The sequence below is a fragment of the Bubalus bubalis genome, chromosome 12 (assembly GCF_019923935.1).
Source record: "Bubalus bubalis isolate 160015118507 breed Murrah chromosome 12, NDDB_SH_1, whole genome shotgun sequence".
Lineage (NCBI taxonomy): Eukaryota > Metazoa > Chordata > Mammalia > Artiodactyla > Bovidae > Bubalus > Bubalus bubalis.
Genome location: NC_059168.1, coordinates 46,241,483 through 46,259,129, shown reverse-complemented (window position 1 = coordinate 46,259,129; position 17,647 = coordinate 46,241,483). Strand labels below are relative to the sequence as shown.

Genomic DNA, 17,647 nt, shown 5'->3' with positions numbered 1-17,647 from the left:
TAGATGTCCATCAGCAGATGAATGGATAAGAAAGCTGTGGTACATATACACAATGGAGTATTACTCAGCCATTAAAAAGAATACATTTGAATCTGTTCTAATGAGGTGGATGAAACTGTAGCCTATTATACAGAGTGAAGTAAGCCAGAAAGAAAAACACCAATACAGTATACTAACGCATATATATGGAATTTAGAAAGATGGTAACAATAACCCTGTGTACGAGACAGCAAAAGAGACACTGATGTATAGAACATTCTTATGGACTCTGTGAGAGAGGGAAAGGGTGGGAAGATTTGGGAGAATGGCACTGAAACATGTAAAATATCATGTATGAAACGAGTTGCCAGTCCAGGTTCGATGCACGATACTGGATGCTTGGGGCTGGTGCACTGGGACGACCCAGAGGGATGGAATGGGGAGGGAGGAGGGAGGAGGGTTCAGGATGGGGAACACATGTATACCTGTGGCGGATTCATTTTGATATTTGGCAAAACTAATACAATTATGTAAAGTTTAAAAATAAAATAAAATTAAAAAAAAAAAGAAAGTATAAACTGCTATTAGTGATTCTTTGAAACACAGATTGATTTACATCCACTGTGGTTAACAATTAATCTTAACTGAATTGTATACTGTGTATCAAATTATTAACTAATGATACTATGAGTTCATCATGACTATCAAGACGTGATATTTTTATTTTACATTCGCCTTACCCTTTAGATTCATCTTTTGGAGTTCATGTTACAATATTTATAATAAGCATGCATAGAATTATTAATATCTTTTATTGATAGGATTATATGTTTGGAAGTCACATTTCCAGGCTATGGGTTGGCAGAAGGAATAGCAAGAGAAGTTGTAAGAAGGATTTGGGAGTGGACTTAACTGGACTTGGCAACTAGGATGATGGGACAAGATCAAGAAAGAATAAAAAGTGACTCAGGTTTCACACTGGAATGATGTGCAAGTGGGGGACACAGTGTATCTACAAATTATCTAGAGATTATCTAGAGGGTGGGCTTCCCTGGTGGTTCAGCGAATTTGCTGGCCAATGTGGGATATGCGGGTTCGATCCCCTGGAGGAGGAAATGCCAACCCACTCCAATATTTTGCCTGGGAAATCCCATGGACAGAGGAGCCTGGCAGTCTATAGTCCATGGGGTCACAAAAGAGTCAGACACAACTTAGTGACTAAACAACAGCAACAAATCTAGAGGGTATCTAGAAGAGGAGGTGGTTTTGAGGTGGTGAGAATGAGGTAGGCTGTTGATGGGCATCCATGTATGGTGGTCTCTTAAGATGATCTGTTGTGTTTTCAAACAGAAGAACCTCTGACTGCTTGATCCTCTGAACTGGATTCAGCCACCCAGAGCCCAGACTGGATTTAGAGTCCACCCTCTAAGTAGTAATTCGTGCTTTGGGCTGTGCCCCTCTCCTTGGTGAGGGTAACGGGGTGCCCTGCCTCAGAGGAGGTTGCAATGAACCAGCCAGGGTAGGAGACAGACTGAAAGACAACGGTGGAGCCTTCATCATTGCGGTAAAACAGGAAGCACTTCTCTCCTTTGGGCTTATTGTAGAGATTCATGATATTTTCTTCCTGAAGGTACAAAAAAGGCTGGTTAGAGAGGATTTTTGGGAGGAGGGAGATAAACTAATTCAGCCCTGGCACTGTCCCCTTTCCGCAAAAAGAGAGACCGCAGTAGGGGACACAGGCAGATGAGAGGGGGACGCCACAGGCAATCCACTGGTTCCCAGTTCTTGGCCCCACCCCAGAATCCCATCGCAAGAGGTGCTTCTGATTCCTTGAACCAGAACTGCCTTCCTGAAAACAGAGGGAGTTGTAAACTCTTTCATGGATGCACTCATTGGATGGTTCAGGCCAGTCTCACGAGGTTCCCCACCTCCAAGTGGGTTTATACATTAAGCTTCCATCAGAAGCAGAGGATTCATAACTACCTATCTGACTTTCAGAATGGGGACCATAAGCGTGTCATCCACCAAATCCAATTAACAATCTCCCCTCTGGTCTCCACTGCCATTCAGTAGCTTTACTTAAGAGGAAGCATCCCAGAGCCTCAGAGGATCTCTGGGAGATGATTAAAGAGGACTGAGAATGGCCATTCTGAAACATTTTCAAGGATGTATTCTCTGGCTTGCAGAGTAAGCTCTTTCAGTAAAATGAGTCTTACACCTTCCAAAGGTCTCTTGTGTTGACTTGGGAATCAAGTCAGCTTTTCTTCTTTATGGTGAATATGCAGGATTGCAAACCTGTTTCTTTTTGGTTTGTTTGTTTTCTTCTTTCTTTTTTATTTTCTAAATTATGAAAGGATGTGGAGAAGGCAATGGCACCCCACTCCAGTACTCTTGCCTGGAAAATCCCATGGGCAGAGGAGCCTGGTGGGCTGCCATCTATGGGGTCACACAGAGTTGGACATGACTGAAGCAACTTAGCAGCAGCAGCAGCAGCATGAAAGGATGATAACATATTTACAGGAGACTTGGAAAATACAGAACAAAGTTACATATTATTCCACCATATGTTACAATTATTTTTCAGTTCAGTTCAGTTCAGTGGCTCAGTAGTGTCTGACTCTTTGCGACCTCATGAACCACAGCATGCCAGGCCTCCCTGTCCATCACCAACTCCCGGACTTTACCCAAACTCATGTCCATGGAGTCAGTGATGCCATCCAACCATCTTGTTCTCTCTTGTCCCCTTCTCTTCCTGCCCTCAATCTTTCCCAGCATCAGGGTCTTTTCAAATGAGTCAGCTCTTTGCATCAGTTGGCCAAAGTACTGGAGTTTCAGCTTCAACATCAGTCCTTCCAATGAACACCCAGGACTGATCTCCTTTAGGATGGACTGGTTGGATCTCCTTGCAGTCCAAGGGACTCTCAAGAGTCTTCTTCAACACCACAGTTCAAAAGCATCAATTCTTTTGTGCTCTGCTTTCTTTATAGTCCAATTCTCGCATCCATACATGACTACTGGAAAAACTATTAGCCTTGACTAGATGGACCTTTGTTGACAAAGTAATGTCTAGCTTTTTAATATTAAATTAAGATTTTTAGTTGGAATTTCAATATCAAACTCTCAAAAGTTACTAGAATGAATATACAGAAAAACAGAAGCATATAGTATACCCAAAAAGCACTATGGACCAATTCAACATAATTAAGATTATACAATTTTCACACAGTGGCAGGATACAAATTCTATTCAAGTTCCCATAGACTATAAACCAGGAGGCCCTGGATCATCCAGGGACACAAAACAAGGTGCAAAAATTTCATGGTCTAGAGATATTGAAATCATACAGAGTCTGTTCTTCTATTACTGTAGAATTATACAAACCTAATTCTTATATTCAGTAACAGATTAAATGAAATTGAAAGTTCCTCTCATTAATGTATTTCTCTAATTAGCTGCACAACCACTCACCTTAAGCTGCAAAGTGGGATAGCCCTGGATTTCTGTACAGTGGAGACAGAGATTTTTGTCCTTGATTCCCAGGTAATGTGGAGTACCATTTCCTTCCTTATTGAATTCCATGTCTTTACATGCTATCAAGGAAAGAATGACTGGAAACACAGGGAAAATGGAAACAGGTGTCAGGCTCCAAGCAGTGAAAAGGCCATTCCTTCTGATCTGACACTCACATCTAGGGGATAATGAGCAGCCAGGACACGCCCCCCTCACAAAGTCTTCTCCCACTAGCCATGTGTCAGAAACCCTTCATCAGTTGGCTGAAATCCATTTCCTATTTCTTCCTTAATATCAGAGCCCCAGCTGTCACCAGGATATATTACTTCCCCAAAATAAAAATAAATTTCCCATCACACTTACAGCTAACTTTGACCATATGCTTAAGTTTTAGCTCATGAGATAAAAGTGGAATGTTGTGTAGGATTTCTAAGAATGTTCTTCTTTAAAAGGAGTTCACTCAGTTGGAAGGAGCTTTCTTCTTATGCCCTGTCTTTATACCTAGATGGTGGTGACGGTGATCTTGAAGATGGTAAAGCAGAACCCTAGAATCCTTGGAATCTGGTGGCATTACACAGGCACCTATGGGCCTTAGTCTGCCTTCTCAGGCTTCTTTTCCCTGAGAAAGAAAGGAATTTCTATCTTATTTAATTCCTGCTGGATGGTTTAGTCACCAAGTTATGTCTGACTCTTTTGCAATCTCATGGACTGCAGCCTGCCAGGCTCCTCTGTCCATGAGATTTCCCATGCAAGAATACTGGGAGTGGGTTGCCATGCCCACCTCCAGGGGCTCTTCCTGACCCTGGGATCAAACCCACATCTCCTGCATTGGAAAGCAGATTCCTTACTACTGAGCCACTGGGGAAGCCCCTAATAAATTACTAGTTGAGTGGATTTTCTGTTGCTATCAGTATAATTTAATTCTCAACTAATTTAGCAGATGATTCCCAGGAGCCTGCATGTTCTGCATCTATCCTTCTGGGTAGGGAGAAGGGAATTTATCCATTCAACATTCTTTGTTGAGTGCTCACTCAAGGCTCTGGAGACTTAGCTGAGAACAAGAGACATTGTTATTGCCACCATGGAAAATGGAACTAAACCATGGAAACAGAGAAATGACCAGAACCACAAGTGGCAACACCTGTTTTGGGGAAACTGACAAAGGTCTGAGACAGTAGGAGAGAGACCAAGAAAGAGGAAGCAAAAAAGCAGAGTGAATTTCAAGCCAAGAACTTAACACTAAGAGGAAGCCAGTAAATGAAGAAACAGGAATGTGGTGGTGGAGGGGTTTGGATGAAGAATGTTGACAGGGAAAGGAAATGTTAAGACCCTTACATGGAAAGAAGCTCGTTAAGTTCCAGGCTCCAAAAATAAGATTGGTGTGCCTCAGATCTCCTCACTGCTCACTTTCCCCAAACCTCCACCCCCAAAACACAAATACTTGGAAACAATATTCTTCAATTAATGTGGTAAGAAGGTCACTGTTGATGGTTTGTGAAGATAGGATGCAAAGCTACACAAGTGAAGTGGGAGAGAGGGCAGTGAGGAAGTAATATGGTGTTCCAAGTGAAAGATGATATTAACTTAGAAATAAGGTTTATTTTGCACATAGACTCATCAGTCTCTGCTGGTGGATTAAATGGAGATCAAAGAAAAGAAGAAATAAGGATGCCTCCTGTATTTCTGGCTCCAGTGAACAGGGTGAAGAAGAAGATGGGGAAGACTGGGTCTGTAAACCGTTTTGAGAAGTCAGATCCACAGTTCCACTTTTGGAATAGATGTTAGAGATGTCTGCATGCTAAGTCACTTCAGTCGTGTCCGACTCTCTGTGACCCCCATGCACTGTAGCCCACCAGGGTCTTCTGTCCCAGGGATTCTTCAGACAAGAATACTGGTGTGGGTTGCCACGCCCTCCTCCAGGGGATCTTCCCAACCTAGGGATTGAACCCTCATCTCCTACATCTCCTTCAGTGACAGGCAGGTCCTTTACCACTATTGCCACTGAGATGTCTGAGAGGACATCAAAAGGAAATGGGTTACAGAGACCTGTACATCAGCTCAGCAAACAGTTCAGGAAACATTCACTGAACATTCACCCTATGATAGTTGGAATTTAAAGGCCACTAGCTACTAGCCAAAATCTGTTTTTGTTTTGTCTCTGGACACAGAGTTAGACTACATTTCCCAGCATCCCTTGCAGTTAGCTACAAGTCATGTGACTCCATTTTAGCCAATGGTTATGAATGGGATATTCCAGGCCATTTTCACACTTGGTCACAAAGCCCCTCTATGCACACTCTTCTGCTCTCTATCATCTTCTGTCAGATGGAAGCAAAAAAGGACATAGGTAAAATTTTCAGGGGAGACAGCTGGGTTGGAAGCATAAATGTCAGAATGAAGAGGCAACACGTCAATCCAAGAAACCAGCTCTGAGTCCCTTCAGAGTGGTGGGGTGATGGTTACAGATTGAGCTCTGAAAATTGCCAGCATTTGGCTATTTTAAAGAGAAAATGGAGTCAGAAGGGAGACTGCAAAAGAAGAGCCAGTGAACCACATAGAACATTCTTACCAAAGGATGAAACAGAGAGTGTTCAAGAAAGAGTAATCAATTATGCTGACTGCCCCTGAGGAGAAGGAAATGGCAACCCATTCCAGTGTTCTTGCCTGGAGAATCCCAGGGACAGGGGAGCCTGGTGGGCTGCCGTCTATGGGGTCGCACAGAGTCGGACACGACTGAAGTGACTTAGCAGCAGCAGCCACTGAGGAACAAAAAGTGAGGACAGACAAATGGGTCTGGTGACTGGAAAGAGAAGCTAGAGATGAGTGGGCAAAGAACAATTCAGAAGTTTTATTGTTTGATGTAAGCATGGACAGGTGGGGAAATGGAGACAAGCTGTGTACTTGACTATGACTGTACACAGAACAGTATGTAGATTACCACATAGGAAAATAGAACACTTGTAGAAATGAAATGTGCAAATCCAGAGGAGGTTTTTAGTATTAAGCCTGGAAATATTCCATTAGTGCATGTCTAATCAGAGTTAGAAAGAAGACAAAGACAGAACAAGCAGGGGAAAGGGGAATGAAATCAAACATCAAAGGAACAAACAAGAAAGAAAAAGAAGCTGACTTGGATTGACTTTTTTTCCAGCTTTATTGAGGTATAATAGGCATGCAATGGATTGATGGGAGGAAGGAATATTCCCCTATTATTAGAAGAGAGGACTCCAAATTAGAAAAATACAGGTATGGTAATGGAAAGATGAAACAGTTTAAATTTAGGGACAGAGGTAGCAATGGTTGAAATTTAGAAGAGAGAAATTCCAAGGAGAAGGTCAGCTGTTAATTGAATGAATAATCTCTTCTTAATCAAGGACATTTTCTTTTGGTAAGGAGAGCTCCAGATCCATCACACCCTCATTTCTGGGTACAGGTCTTCTTTCCTCATACCCTTTCCAGATGGTGTGAGGGAACCATCTTGCCCTTTCCTGCCTTTCTTGAGGACACTGAAGCTGTCCCCAAGAATATGCTTCCCAAGCTCACACAAGCTTGGCCCCATCCCCAGTGGAGCTGATGTCCCTTTAAGGGCAGCACAGTGGCTTTGATTGTCACTCACCAGGTTTAACGTTGTTGCTAGAAGGAACTGCTATTAATGAATTTCCTTTTACGACCCACACCATCTGCCGAGAATCACGAATGTGAAGGTAACTGGGATGTTCTTGCGCTGCCAGAAGACAGAAAATCACAAAATATACATGAGGTTATTGTAAACTTTAGGACTCCAATTGCAACTGGTAATAAAGGCCTCTGATTCCTAGGATTCCTAGGAGTAGATTTACTGCTCTGACAAAGAGTGGCTATTGGAAAAAGGGAAGGGAAATAGGGCAGGGGCTGGTTTGTGAACCAACGCATCTGAAAGAAGCTAATGCACTCATAGTCCCAAGAGTCTTTCAAGATTCACCCTTTTTTCTAGGATTATCAGTGACTTGTCTTTTTGCTGATTGATAGTCTCTGGGTAGTAACAAAACAAAGTATATATAAATCAGTCATCAATACATTATTTCTTATTTACCCTCTTTATCAAAATAATTAAGTAGTTCTAGAACTCCTTATTTATTTTGAATGAATAATCTGGACTACAAGGGTTTCTTGTACTCTAAATTACAAAACAGAAACCCTTGTACTCCATTTCTTTGGGGAGACCAGATGGAAGTATTTCCAAGCTGGTTTGTGATTCACCACTTACACATAGGGCGCGCCATGTTGGCTTCAGGGCTTTCTGTGAAGAGGACGAGGTAGACCAGATGGTGGAGAGGCTGTGGTCCAGCGGTTAGTCTGGTAGGGAAAGAGGGGAGGAAAATACGTTATCCATTTCTCTCCCTTCCCCCAGAATTCTGTATAAAAAAAACTGTCCTGAGACCCTATCTTAGAGGCACATTTGAGAGTAAGAATGGGAAAAGCATGTTCCAGGGCTATAAAACCCAAGATGGAAGCTCCCGTCACTGTCAGGGCTGAGTGGTCCTGGGATGCCCTCTATCCATCACAGCTAGGATTGTTAGGAGATTTCAGTGCATCAGCTCAGGTACTAAGTCTCTGGATTTAGAGGAAGAAAGAGTACTTGCCTGTCTCCATTTTGCACAGCTGATAAGCCACCAGCTATCTGACTTCACACTTGAGCATCCTAAATAACCAGTAGCTACCCTGTTTTTCTGACTCACATCTTCCCCAACCCTTCATCCAAAGAGGAACCTCTGCACAAGTATGTCCACGGACCACATGAGGTATTTTGACTGTTAGGGGACATCTATCTCTGAGCTTCTGGTTAGGGAACCATGACAATTCCCCAAGAAGACCACAAACTCCCCACAGTGAGAACCAATTGTTCACATCCCCCTCTGCCTCAGGATATGCAGTGCCTGAATCTATAGTCATCCCTAGAGAAAGAGTAAACCCACTACCAGCAGCACTCTAGAAGCAGTCTCAGTTCCTCTGACAATGCGTGTCTTGGACCAAGGCTCCCAGAGGTTCCTCAAGGCTGGACACAGAGCAGTGAAGGAAGGTTTCCCATACACAGTTTCTGAGGAGCAGCAGTTACCTTTGTCCAAAGAGATGCTCTTGTCCTAGAGCCCAATCTTAAGGCTCCACCTGCGCCCAAGTGCCCTGTAGAACTGTCCAGGACTTCCAGGCCTTTAAATGAGTGAGGAAGGAGGGTTATTTCCTGGCTCTGGGTGTGCCCACTTTGGCAAGAAAACTGGTCCAAGACAGAGGTCTCATGAGGATTCAGCGAGTGACTGAGAGGCAACACAGGTGTGGCCAGGCTGGGGTCCTAGAGAAACCAGAGGAGAGTAAATGTCAGGAAACACCCATGAGGAAATACAGAAAAGGCCAGATGCTGAGTTAAGAAGGAGAACTTCCTTCTGGACTGCTTTGGAGGCAGAGGTGTGGCTCACTTGATTCACTGATGGTGTGAGCCATGGCCTCATTCATATCCTATTTGGGGCAATCCATAGTCCTCCTTTCAGAGTTTTGCATAACCAACATTGAGATCTCATTCTGTATCTGATAGAGATGTACCTGATGAATCTTTCATCCTCTAGGAGCCATTCATCTTTATTTCTTATGGAAGAAAACAGTCCCTGAGAAATGGCAAAACTTACCCAAAGTCATATAGCCACTAAGAAATGTAGCTAAGTTAAAAATCAAGTCTTTCTGGGCTTCCCTGGTATCTCAGTGGTGAAAAACCCACCTGCCAATGCAGGAGACACAGGTTTGATCCCTGAACCAGTAAGATTCCATATGCCGTGGGGTAACTAAGCCGTGAGCCACAACTACTGAGCTTGTGCTCTAGAGTCCAGGAATCACAACTACTGAGCCCACATGTCACAACGACTGAAGTCCATGTACCCTAGAGCCTGTGCCCCACAACAAAAGAGGCCACTGAAACAGGAAGCCTTTGTACCGCAATGAAGAGTAGCCCCCACTCACCGCAACTAGAGAAAAGCCTGCCCAGCAACAAAGACCCAGCACAGCCAAAAATAAATAAACAAAAAAATTATTTTTATACCTGTGGCGGATTCATTTTGATATTTGGCAAAACTAATACAATTATGTAAAGTTAAAAAAAAAAAAAGTCAAACCTCTCTGTTCTTAACCACTATGTAGTGTGTTGTCTTTGGGTCATGATTTCCTGCACCCTGTGTTAACTGAGATACATAGGGAGCCTTGTGCTTGGTGGTGGATATTAAAAACTGCACTGTGTCTAAGGAGACTCACTTAATAGGAGGAAATTTGGAGGTCTCCTGGCTTCCTGTCTCTGCTTCAGGAATCAGACAGCCTCAACATAGGCGGTGAAAGGGAACCATTACCCTTGAAACCCATATTGTTGGTCAGTCCTAGGTGGTGCTAGTGGTAAAGAACATGTGTGCTATTGCAGGAGATGTGGGAGACCCTGGTTCAATCCCTCCAGCTGGAAGATCCCCTGGAGGAGGGCATGGCAACCCACTCCAGTATTCTTGCCTGGAGAGTCCCAGGGACAGAGGAGCGTGGCGGGCTACGGTCCACGAGGTCACAAAGAGTTGACACAACTTAGCATGCAAACATGCAAGCCTAAAAGTAAAGAAGTATTCATTCCATGCCAAGATTTACTTCCACATTACTCACAACCACTGATCAGGGCTCTGCTCTCTGAAACCCACCACTGACTCTCTCCCATTGAGTATTGCAGCAGTCCCTAACTGGCCTCCCTGCTTCCGTTCTTACCTCCCTCAAGTTAAACTCCGCCCAGCAGCAGTGAGCAGGATCAAAGATGCCAGTGTGATCCTATCACTGCCCTGCTCATAACTCTCCCATGGCTTCACAGCACACCCCAAAAGAGCTCAACACAGCTCACACAAGCACACGTAAATTTGCCCTTGCTTATAAACTTGCCCTTGCTTGTCTCTCCGCACGTCTTCTATCCCTGCCCTTCCTACCCTCCCTGCTCTGGTGTCTTGCTGATTCTACCCTCTGCCCCCAAAAAAGAGCTCATCTTCTCAGGGAGCCTCTCCTGTTTCTCTGCAGGAATTGGGCTTTCCCAGACCTTATAGGGTCCACCCCCTTACTTCCATGCATTTGCAAAAAACAAACAAACAAACAAACAAACAGTCTCTAAATGATGTCTTCCCTGACTGCCCTGTCTCCAAGAGCCTGCTCACTCATGCTCTGATTTCTAATTCTTCTCTATTATTTTCTTTATAATATGTATGTTGCCATCACCATGGATATTTATCTGTGTATGTACATATGTATATATGTATGTACATAGACATGTATGTATGTGTGTATTGTCCTCAGCACCAAAATGCCAGCTTCAAGGGGCCAAGGAATTTGTCTGTCTTGTTAACTAGATCCTTAATGTCTGAAATAGTGTCTCACCTATTTTGGGGAATAGTAAAATGTATTAAATAAACAAAGGCATGGATGGAATATTCTATGAATAAGAGGAAGACTGGGAAGAGAGAAAGGGAGAGAGCTGCCTTGGAGGGGCATCTGTTGTGATGAGAGGCAAGTTCCTGCCCCCTCATGGAGAAGAGTCAGGGGTTGCTATCCCATAGCAGAAATAGACTACCCCAAGAGGATCTCTCAAACAGGTAGAGGAGACTAGGAGCTTCACCTTCAGCTGGATGACCGATATACCTAAAGATCCTCGGGCTCACCCTGGCTCTTCAGCCAAGACAGTGTAGGGATGGAGTTCTTGGGAAGCCTGATATGGGTTCCAGCCTTGAATCCAAGAGACTGTACACCCCAGATGGCCCAAGAGCATCCAGTTTATGCCCATTGTCCCAGGGTGATACTCATTTGGGTTTTTATTATTTTGGGTTTTGGGGTGTTTTTTTGAAGGGGGATATTTTTGTTTTGTTCTAGGTGGGGATTGTTTTTTGTTTTGTTTGTTGTTTGTTTTGTTTTGACTCTGCTGCATGGCTTGTGGGATCTTAGTTCCCCTAGACCAGGAGTCAAACCCAGGCTCTGGCAGTGAAAGCGCTGATCACTGGAAACCCAGGGAATTCCTCCTGTGTAATTCTTCATAGAGCTCCTTTCACTCTCTTAAGAGTTCTGGCCACCTCACAGCTCTAGGGAAATTACCTACATAGGGAAAGGCAGAGGAGAAACAGGTCTACTTTTCTGTAGAAACCATGAGAAATGAAAAGCTCAGGGATTTCTGTGCTGTCTATCCCCAAGGAAGAAATCGAATCTCTGACATCAACATGGCCACTCAAATGCTAAAAGGCAGAAGATATTAGGATGAGGTGAGGAGGTCAAGGCAATGCTTGTGGGGCCCAGAAATTCATCAATGTGCTTGAAAAATACTATCTCCATAATCTTTCTCCAAATCTCAAGACAAGTAAAATCATAACAAAAAAATTAAAAAAAAAATCACTATATTGGGCTTCTTTGGTGGCTCAGTGGATAAGAATCCACCTGCCAGTGCAGGGGACATGGGTTCAATCCCTGGTATGGGAAGATCCCACAAGCCATGGAGCAACTAAGCCCATGCACCACAACTATTGAGCTTGTGCTTTAGGGCTTGGAAGCAGCAACTACTGAAGCTTGTATGCCCCAGAGCCTGTGCTCTGCAACAAGAGAAGCCAATGCAATGAGAAGCCCATGCACTGCAACTAGAGAACAGCCCACACAGCAACAAAGACCCAGGGCAGCCAAGATTAAATAAATAAATAAATATTTTAAGAAATAAATCCCCGTATTTACAGAGAATGCTGTTTACTGACATGATGTGGGAAGAAATGTTATTTCATAAAGGGTAGAGGAAAAGATAAGTCTTTGTTGCCACTATGCTCTAGATGAGTGGATGCCATGTCAGATCATGGCCTGTGAGTTGATGGAAAAAACCCACAGGAGACTCTCAGAAGCTCTTTCTGGGATAGGATGGGGGAGCGTTTTGTTAGCTGTGCAGTAGCATTATGCATAAAATATGGAGTATGATATTTACTAATGATGCTTTATTTGTACCACCACCCCAGTAGTGAAGCCAGGGGAAACCTGAGTTTAGGAAGATACCATCTTCTACAACTATCCTACTGGGTTCTTCTTAGAAGTGGGAGATTTCATGGGAACCTGCTTTTATCATTTCATGGGAAAAAATGATAAAACTAATTATGAATGCAAGGAGTCAGTATTATGATCATGATATCCCATTAAAGTCATTAAATTCATAACAGCAACTGAGAGGAGCAAATTTTTTATTTCACAAATTTAACTTTCCATGAGATCCAGTGATAACACTTTAGGTGAAAGCTTCATAAACAACACTAGTTCTTCATTCAAACCAGCAGAGCACATAACTTCACTGAGACACAAGCCACTCCCACAAGGGGTTCCAGCTTTCTTCCTAGTCTTTTCTTTTATGGAACTTGTCTGTCAGCTTTTCCCCACCAGGATCCAAAAGATCTTGATACATTGCCACAGAGCAACATATCTGAAAATCCAGAGATCTGGACTCCAAATGAAAGAATCATCACCTTCATTTGTTATTTGAAGCATCATTAGCAGGTATGTTAAGTAGAGTTTTCTTTAGTATTTTTGTCAAGGTGTCATAATTTAGCCACATGGCCATAGCAAAGATCCTCAATTTCTCTGCACTGTTGTCCACGTGTCCTGGCGGAGGGCACACAACTTGGTCCAGTGTTGTGAGTACGTTGTCACTGCATGGACATGTTGAGGTCAGTAAGATACTCTTGGGTGAAAAGCTTAACCAAGATTCTTCCTTCTTTTAAGACTAAGATGGTTCAATTCACAGTTGGGGAATCTGCAAGCCCCCCAAAAATGAAACGGACATAATTCTGGCAATTCTGCCTTTCCTTGTTGAATGATCGGTATGACAGTGTTCATCTCCAAAGTACTTTTCTCTCTTTTTTTTTTCTTAATTAATTAAAGTATTGCTGATTTGCAGTGTTGTGATTCAGAAGCATTTCAGGAGCTTGAATGGAGGAAACCAAAGACAAGATTCTCTGTGCAGAAAACAACCCTCATCCCTAGACCAGCCTTAAGCCTGGAGTACTGTGAACCCAAAGTCGGTAGTGTAGATTTTCCCCAGTTCCTGGGTGATAATCACAGGACAGCCTCCACTGGAGCAGGAGCCGATGAACCAGCCAGGGAAGGCCACAGACTCAAAGCTGGAGGCCCTGCCATTCTGGTCATGGTAGAAGAGAAAAGGCTTCACAGGCTCAGTTTGGTGGTACAGATCCATTATGTTCCGTTCCTAAAGGGCGAGAAGGAGGTCCCAGGGAGAAACAGCACTGTTTGAGTTGTTCCACACTCTGCACACTAACAGTTCCTATTCGAGATTGTTTTCGCTGTTGAAACAGGCCTGGGCACCTCTATTTCATATTAAACCATTAAAAATTATCAGCCCCAAATACTTTAGAGATATTAAGTTTAGGAGGGAAAACTTAGACCACTAATTTCAGTGGTTCTTAATGTGAGCCTTTGAAGAAGAACAGTGCTGACATCAATGTTTTTGAGAATACAAAGCACAGATTTAGCCATTACCTGTTCCTTATAAACCAAAGGAATAGTTATATAACAGTTATCATGAATCTAAACAAGGTTGTTTCATATCAAGTGTCTCTAACCTCAGAACTATGGATGTTTTGGGCAGAATAATCTTTTGTTGTCAGGCTCTGTCTTGTGTATGCTGGGAGGTTTAATAGCGCCCCTGGCTTCTACCCACTAGAGATGAGCAGAATCCCCTAGTTCCTAGGTGTGGCAACTAAAAATATCACCAGACATTGAAAAATTTGTCAGGGGCAAAATTGCCCATCATTAAACCACTATTTTCTATCTTGTCATCAAATTGAGTGTCTGCCTATGCTTGTTTGCTGAAGGCTTTTACATTTATTCCTGACTCCAGTAGATGGTCTTCCCTGGTGGCTCAGCTGGTAAAGAATCTGCCTGCAATGGGGGAGACCTGGGTTTGGCCCCCAGGTTGGGAAGATCCCCTGGAGAAGGGAATAGCCATTGACTCCATTATTCTGGCCTGGAGAATTGCATGGACTGTTTAATCCATGGGGTTCCAAAGAGTCGGACATGACTGAGTGACTTTCACTTTTACTCTTCTTTCCACTAGAACAAATATAGATATAGAACATACATGCATGCATGCTAAGTTGCTTCAGTTGTGTCCAACTCTTTGCAACACTATGGACTGTAGCCTGCCAGGCTCCTCTGTCCATGGGATTCTCCAGGCAAGAATATTGGAGTGGGTTGCCATGCCTGCCTTCAGGGGATCTTCCCGACACAGGGATCAAACCTGTGTCTCTTATGTCTCCTGCATTAGCAGGCGGGTTCTTTACTACTAGGGCCACCTGGGAAACCTATAGAATGTATAGATCAAGGGATCAAGAGATTTCCTAAAGCACACAGAGGCCTGGTTTGTGATCCTCCTATAACTTAAAATATTTTTAAATAATGGAGAACCGCATTATTAAAATGTTTGTTACAGAGAATTGCTTGTTCACTTAAAGTTGAAAACTATCTCCTGTCAAAAACATGTTTTAATTTGCTCATCCACCTAGTGATAATCAACTGCTGAAACTGTCATAGCTGATTCCACCCACAAATGTGCAGTTGACCCTTCCTATCAGCAGATTCTGCATACTTGGAGTAAACCAACTGAGGACCAAAAATATTTAGAAAAAAAAAACAAACAAAAAAATCCAGAAAGTTCCAAAAAAGCAAAACTTGAATTTTCTGTATGCTGGCAACTATTTATATAGTGTTCTCACTGTATTAGGTATTATTAAGTAATCTAGAGATGATTTAAAGAATAGGTTACATAATTATATAAGTTATATAGGAACTTGAGCGTCCACTTTGGTATCCATGAGGGATAGAGGAGTCCTGCACCAAATCCCCCAAAGATGCCAAAGGATGACTCTGTGTGTGTGTGTGTGAGAGAGAGAAAGAGATAGAGAGAGAGAGAGAGAGAGAGAGAGAGAGAGAGAGAGACAGAGAGAGATTCATATATATAGTCAAGAATAAATCTAAAATCCTTCTTTGCTGAATTACTTTTTAAGCAAAACAAATGATTTTAGCAGATTAGTTTCAAAACACTCCTGCAATTTTTTCTTATTTCATAATACACACAGCCTAAAGAACCAAAAATAAATGTGCATAAGGATAATAAATAGTTTGTCCTTTAAAAGATTCTAGAGTACTTCTCTGGTGGTCCAGTGGTTAAGAATGGGCCTGTCAATGCAGGGAACACAGGTTTGATCCCTGGTCTGGGAGGATCCCACATGCCGCAGGGAAACTAAGCCTGTGTGCCACAACTGTTGAAGCCCTCATGCTCTAGAGCCCATGTTCTGCAACAAGAGAAGCCACCACTTCTCAGTGCACAATGAGAAGCCTGTGCACCTCAATTAGAGAATAGCCCCTGTTCTCAGCAACTAGAGAATGCCCATGCACAGCAATGAAGAGCCGGCACAGCTAGAAATAAATTAAAAAATAAAACTTTAACAAAGATTCTAAAAAGCTAAATTTTCCTTCAAATGAGCACTTAGTGAAATTAATGTGCATCTTCCTCCTAGTTGGGGGTAAATACTATGGCTCAGATGGTCAAAAATCTGCCCACAATGCTGGAGACTTGGGTTCAATCCCTGGGTGGGGAAGATCCCCTGGAGTAGGAAATGGCAACCCACTCCAGTATTCTTGCCTGGAAAACCCCATGGACAGAGGAACCTGGCAGGGCTACAGTTTGTGGTGACAAAGTGGGACACAACTGAGCAACCAACACTTTCACTTTCACTCCTAGCCAGGCATAGACAAGACCCTTATTTTCCATACTCACCTGAAGCTGCAGCGTGGGCTGCCCCTTGACCTTCGTGCAGAATAGACAAAGCTCTGGCTCCTTCAGTCCCAAGTAGACAGGATTCCCCCTGCCCTTCTCAAGAGTCTCTGTGTACTTGCATGAAACTAAGGTAACAGTGACTGGGAACACAACATAATCACAGGTCACTCATTCATTACAACCTACGAGATAAGCCCAGTTAACGAGTCTATTCACAGTGAAATGAAAAAACTGAGCACACACCACACAGCAGTACTGGCCAAAGGGACTGCCGTGGACAGGCCTTGCCACTCACCTGGATCCATTTGGCCCTTCCTCGGGACAGCTGTGAGGGTCTGGCCTTGAAGGACCCATACCAGATGGTTGATATCCTGAATATTCACCAGAATCGGGTGTATCCTGGATAATACTGTAGAGAAAATCAAAAGGCAAATGTGAGCAGCAGCGTACCGAATATCCCCGCTTCCCAATTTTTTTGCCCTTCCATGTACATCTTCACCTGGACCTTTTACTTTTCCATCGTCTTTGGATGATGGCGTGTCAGAACTGCCAAGGTGTGAAGACATGTATGTGCAGATGGATCCCACAGGAGGATCTGAGTCAGTCCCAAGCCACGGTTTGACCTTGAGTCAGAAGAAGAGCTAATGAGCCAACAGCAACCTCAGGGAGAATCTACGGTCCCAGAACTCACCTCGCTCCCTCTCCTGTTCACCTTCTTGGACGTAGCCTACCTTCCAGCAGAAGCAGTGGTACCTGCATTCAGAAGTAAACCCAGAGCCTTAAAATGACAGGAGGGCCAAGGCCAGAGGTCTGGAAGCAGAAAAGATCAAAGGTCAGCAGGTTTTGCAGCTACGAAGGACGCCGTGTCCCTATGGCTATGGACTATGGCTTCTTCTGTGCTCAGATGTTCTGACAGAGTCCAGTAGGGCCAGAGCCTTTGACCCACATCAAGAAAAGAGGAAGTTCTGCCTCATTGGGGCTAGGACTTCCCAGCACCCTGAGTATTTGTCAGCTTCTGACACCAGGGTGATTTAGTGAGGCTTTATATAAAGAAATATCAACTGGGGCAGGGTTGCAACCTGTTCACACACCGTGAAAAAGGAGGCATGCTAAGTCTTTAAGAGCAGTCACCAGGAAACATCAACACTGAGTTTGAGGAAAGAAGTGTTAGGGGACTGTCCCATGGCCGATGACTAAGCAGTGATGCTGCAAAATGTTACACTAATCTTATTCCAAAGAGTGGAAACCCATAGTGGGTTCAAGGTAGACTTAGAAAGGGAGGGGTCCCCTAAGGCCTGTGTAGTTTCCAACCAC

The 17,647-nt window shown here is 43.5% G+C and overlaps 2 protein-coding genes across 4 annotated transcripts; both read right to left on the bottom strand.

Moving 5' to 3' along the window:
- Nucleotides 1–589: 589 nt before the first annotated feature.
- IL36B (interleukin 36 beta) lies at nucleotides 590–8,855 on the bottom strand. The gene is made up of 5 exons (XM_006055999.4): nucleotides 8,585–8,855; nucleotides 7,736–7,824; nucleotides 7,106–7,213; nucleotides 3,448–3,587; nucleotides 590–1,603 (listed from the first exon to the last, which is right to left on the bottom strand). Exons 2-5 carry the CDS (start codon nucleotides 7,749–7,751, stop codon nucleotides 1,391–1,393), a joined length of 477 nt encoding a protein of 158 aa, XP_006056061.3. The 5' UTR covers nucleotides 7,752–7,824; nucleotides 8,585–8,855; the 3' UTR covers nucleotides 590–1,390.
- A 3,853-nt stretch (nucleotides 8,856–12,708) lies between these two features.
- On the bottom strand, nucleotides 12,709–17,378 carry LOC102415007 (interleukin 36 alpha). Of its 3 annotated transcripts, none has more exons than XM_006055995.4 (5): nucleotides 17,046–17,378; nucleotides 16,839–16,956; nucleotides 16,629–16,742; nucleotides 16,334–16,473; nucleotides 12,709–13,744 (listed from the first exon to the last, which is right to left on the bottom strand). In XM_006055995.4, the coding sequence occupies exons 2-5, from the start codon at nucleotides 16,897–16,899 to the stop codon at nucleotides 13,529–13,531; spliced, it is 531 nt and encodes a 176-aa protein (XP_006056057.2). In that variant the 5' UTR covers nucleotides 16,900–16,956; nucleotides 17,046–17,378; the 3' UTR covers nucleotides 12,709–13,528. The 3 variants fall into 3 exon arrangements, with proteins under 3 accessions (XP_006056057.2, XP_006056055.2, XP_044782605.2); XM_006055993.4 differs by having other exon boundaries at nucleotides 17,065–17,378; XM_044926670.2 differs by having other exon boundaries at nucleotides 16,839–17,378.
- Nucleotides 17,379–17,647: the final 269 nt, after the last annotated feature.